Raw genomic sequence first — 4851 nt, forward strand, 5'->3', positions numbered from 1 at the left:
GCTTAATGATTAATTAGATGGAACATTGTGGGTGTGGTGTATGAATGTTAACACCTTGTATTAATTCTTTAGTATGTTACTTGTGTGGTGTAGAAGATAATTATTTAAGAATGTAATTATGTAAGAATGTTAACACTCTGTTATAATTTTTTTAGTATATTACTTGTGTGGTGTAGAAGAGAATTATTTATGTAGAGATACTGCTTGTAAACCAATGATGGTAAGATGATGTCATGGGGTAGGACTGGATAAGTCTGATTTCTTCCTACTCCATTCAAGCATGTACTAGGTATAAGCAAATTGATATTGGATTAGCATTTGTTGGATATGTGTAAAATTATGTGTGTTGACATATCAACTGTCTTTACATGCTTGAAAGAATAAATAAATCAAAATCAAATCAAAATGACTGGTTAGGAAAAATCCTCCTTAAAATAGCACAGTACTCGGACCAGCAGTACTTGTCATTCCTTGCTGTTAACTTGATGAAAGAGGGAGCAGAGCTCACTGTGTGGTGCAGTACCTTGATGGCAACGTGTCGGTGGCTTTCCCATGAGAAGCAGGGGTGAGCCTTGCAACTGTGTCGGTCAGCAACGTTTCCACCACGGTTTTCGGTCCCCCAGCTCGCAGATATCTGATGCAACAGATACACTAAGTCTGTATTCCTGCTTTTTACATGTGTAACTACTATGATTCTGTGTTGGGCTTCTAAAATGTGGCTGACCTACGCCTACCTACAAGGCTTCAGTGGCAAAAAACATGAAAAGAAATAAAATGTGGTACAACTAATCAGAAGTGAAGAGCAGCTCTCCTCTTAATATTTGTGTCATGAATCCATAACAAACTCTGTCTAAATGACACAAAGCCAGCACTTTACTGGAGAGACGAAGCCACCAAAGTTATTAATTCAGTGTCTGAAAAGGGCTGAAATCTGCAGGCCACAAAAGTGATGTCAGTTTTTAACACTAGCACAAAATTTAACCAGATGAAATGTTAGGTTACTGCCTGAAGAAGGAGAACAGGCGGCTGAAATCAACTTTAGTCATGAAGGAGTTAATAGTAATGGACATGAACCAGAAAGGCACAACAGGTCCCGTCGAGTTATGAGAATTAGTGTTTCCGCTAATGACACTGTGATTTAATAAATGTGACCATGTGATGCTGAACTCGTCCTCTCTGTGTCCCCAGACCGGAAAGAAGGGACACTCTTCTGTGGAAGACGCTAGAGCTGCTATGGAGCTGTACAAAGTGGTGGAGGAGGAGTGGGAGCGGAGGCTTGCCTCCAAATGCCAGGTTATTAGGACGAGCCATGGAAATAAAAAGATCTGAACTGAATGTTCGGTGTGACAGGTTTGGAGTGACTGACACACCATCAACCCCTTTAACTCTCCTGTTGACTTTCGACTGGAGAAACCAGGAAAAGTGCTGGACTGAAATTTCAAGCCCCGCTCTCATCATGGGTGAAGACTGTTGGGTGACGCTTTGCTGTGACCTTCAGTTTCGACAGTGACACTCTTGTTCAGGGTTTGCACTGGGTTTAAATGCTGTTCCTCCTGCTAGGGTTCAGTCACATCTACACCCCGGCAACACAAGTACATAATTGAAACATACATATGCCAAAAATGTTTTTAAGCTTTTAATTTGCAAGTGGTTTGGTTCTGAATCAACCAGTTCAGCTGTTATGGGACATTGGAGGCCTGTGCCACAAAGCGAGTTCAATGTATTCTGGCTCTTCGGGGTGATCTGGCTTCACTGAGTGTAACTTGGAGTGTCTTGGATAACGGGTACCACGAAGCTGGTTATCTTTGTGCATTTAAAACCCAGCACTGATCACCATGTAGCTGTAGACTCTCTATTTGTCAGTGACCCATGGAAGGCCTGGAACAGCATAGTGATATGACTGCTCGATGGAATTGTCTAATGCTTATCACATTCATGAAGACCCAGTCAGGATCCAGTATATAACCACTGTTTTTCCAGTGATCAGATTGGTCAGTGCTCAGGCTGTTGACAGATTTTGATCCGATCCTCTGAACTTAGCCTGCTCCGGAGCAGGATAGCTGTGAAGCATAAGTCACCATGGTGATCTAAAAAGTTAGCCAGCTTCATAATACCAGCAAACCTGAGCTGAGCCCAAAGTTAGCTGGATAGGCCACTGATGTGGCTTCGTGGTACAGGCCCCAGGACACCTCAGAGTCATGCTCACACCTCCATCGTGTCTTCTCACCTTTGTGCCTTCCCAGCATGGATGGTAAAGAAGTATGAAGTTTGAATAACCTTTTACTGATGGAAGTGCATCGCTTGTCAGGGCAGATGTTTATGTTTTTGATGATGAAAATGTCAATTTGAAACTAAATCCTGTCACATGGTTCAGCTTTGATCAACCAGTGCTGTTCTCAAGGGCCTGGGCCAGGATTTGAAGAATACCTCAGTCATGAATGCATGTGGCTTTTTGAATGAGTAATATTTTTGACCATTAGCCCTTACAGTCATATTGCTTAATATTTTCCAGACACGTGTATTAATATAAGACCAAATATATTATTTTAACATGTAAATGTTTTGAAAAAACATAGACAGCACTGTTTATAAAAGGTGTTGGTCATGTATATTACAAAAAAACACATGATTTTATAAACATGCAATCACTTCAGGGCCTAGTATTTTGGAACAGGAAGCCTAAATTTTACTATAAAAGTTGATCATTGTTCTCTAAACGTTTCTATACGTAACTGAGCTAAAACTGAAAAAGGTTTCAGCACAGGATGCTCCCTCCCCCTCAAAACACTGCGAACATCCATCCTGACAAAGCCACAGTAGACAGCCTACATCTGCTTTCACAGAGGGAGAATAGGCAACGCTGCGCTAACAGCAACAGTGAATCACCAGCACATTCTGGGTTTAGATCAGGTTGATTGGAAGTGTCAAGAACTGTAGCCTGATAGTAACATTTGTGTGAGATTAGAGTTCAGATGTACAGGCTTGGTCTTTGTTAGAAAAGATCTGAAGTCAGCAAGGGTCCAAGTTTTTATAATGGAGTTAGGGAGAAGTTTTATTAAGTAAAGACAGGCCCTGTGTCTGTTTTTTTGTCTGTTGACCAAACCGACAGCTGAAAACAACAGCGTCACGGCAGTCGGTGCCCAAGCATCTGATGGTCACAGACCACAGCCGGCGTGTCCTGTGCTAGGAATTCTTGACTTGATGTTGTACTCATCAACAAAAAGTGTCTGAAGTAGTTTTGTTAAGAAGCATGAGAGAGTTTAGACTCTGCACACCCCAGTGAGCTGTGTAATTGTTGCATTGTCAGTTTAAGACGTTATAAAAATTGAAAACTTACAGGCACTGAAGCATACCGAGGCCTGTAGTCATCACATGAAGCCACTTCCTCTGTCTTCAGCAAAACCCACTGCAGCGTGATTTAATCCATTCCCTACTGTTGATCCCGTCTTAATCTCCTTGTGCATCAGCAATAATGTGAATAATTTGATTTTTGACCCTGTCATTAGGTCTGTAAGTGAAATCCAGAATGTTAACACCAAAGAGGCTTTGGATTTTCTTCTGTGGGTGTGTTAGAGTTTTCCCTTCATGTTTAAGGCTGTATAACAAATGAAAGTAATAACCATCTGTGTCTCACTGGTCCTTGTAGTGATGGCTGGCTCAAGCTATTGGCAGCTAGTCTCTGTAGATCACCCTGTTCATGTTAGTCATGACCCAGCATGAGCCACATGTGTAATTCTGTTTATTACCAAATGCTTTTGCAGGTTGCCAGGTTAACCTCACATACCTGCATGGAGCTGTATGTGGAAGCATGAAAGGTTTTATACTGTCCAGTATGAATAAATAACATCTGTTTGGGACAGATAATGAGTCACAGTATTCTTGTTATTAGTTGCACTACTGTCACTGATTGTACATGGTTTGTGTCATAGCCTATTAGGTTGTACCATTTACTTTTATCCTAATCACTTTGAGTTTTCTTATTCTTTTTATTCTATTTTTACTCTACGTTGACTCTATTTTGATTTTCTGCATGTCCTGCACATAGAGTGACTGGACAATAAAAATCTTTGATCTGGATTTCAAACCTCAACCAGATGCTGTGTAGAAACTGGTTATTAGTCTGACTGCAGGGAACATCAACCAGTAGAGTGGACCGAGAAAAGCAGCGACACTTTTGATCACCCTTCTGCAGCCGAAAATAGGAAAACCAACAACCAGCAGCATCATGTGATAGCGTGAGGCCTTGTGTAGTTGGTGTCCCACTGAAACCACAGACACATTCTCAGTGTGTTACCAACTAGATGAGCTCCTACAAGCAGTAGAGACATCTGGTGGTGGAATGTGTTAAAACTGTTCTTCGTTCTGATACAAGTCAGCTTCATCAGTCCTTTGGTTCTCCATCACTTCAACAACTGAATGTGATGTTTCTCATGGAAACTGGTCTGTGTTTGTTCCTCTGGAGCCTCCACTGAGTTCCCACCTGTCCAGGCCTTTCTCTGCACCAACACAAGACTTTTTGTTTCTTTCTAAAGATTATGTGAGTAGACAACAGAGAAAAGAGAGAGCTCACCCTCTGATATCCTGCTGTGTGTCAGTCCCTCAGGTTTACTGCACAGGACAGATTTTGAAGCTGATGCTCTTTGGGGAGTAGACATAGCCTTTCCACTGGAGCCAGCAAACCCCGTGAGCAGAGAGAGTGCCGTCAGCCCCTCAGCGATAAGCACTGATAGAATCAGAATCAGAATCTGCTTTATTGGCCAGGTGTGTCAGACACACGAGGAATTTGACTCTGGTACATCAGCTCTTAATGTGTATGTACATATCCCCATGCAAGGGGCAAGTAAACAGTAA

General features: G+C 41.9%; 1 protein-coding gene across 3 annotated transcripts in view; it reads left to right on the forward strand.

The window, feature by feature from the left end:
* Positions 1–3878, forward strand: part of isg20l2 (interferon stimulated exonuclease gene 20-like 2) — an 8578-nt gene extending 4700 nt beyond the window's left edge. For all 3 annotated transcript variants that reach the window (XM_020617439.1, XM_020617438.1, XM_020617437.1), the window contains exon 4: positions 1189–3878. In XM_020617439.1, coding sequence (XP_020473095.1) covers positions 1189–1329 — 141 coding nt within the window. In that variant the 3' untranslated portion in view covers positions 1330–3878. The remainder of the gene's footprint in view (positions 1–1188) is intronic.
* Positions 3879–4851: the final 973 nt, after the last annotated feature.

This window comes from Monopterus albus, unplaced genomic scaffold, assembly GCF_001952655.1.
Source record: "Monopterus albus unplaced genomic scaffold, M_albus_1.0 scaffold189.1, whole genome shotgun sequence".
Lineage (NCBI taxonomy): Eukaryota > Metazoa > Chordata > Actinopteri > Synbranchiformes > Synbranchidae > Monopterus > Monopterus albus.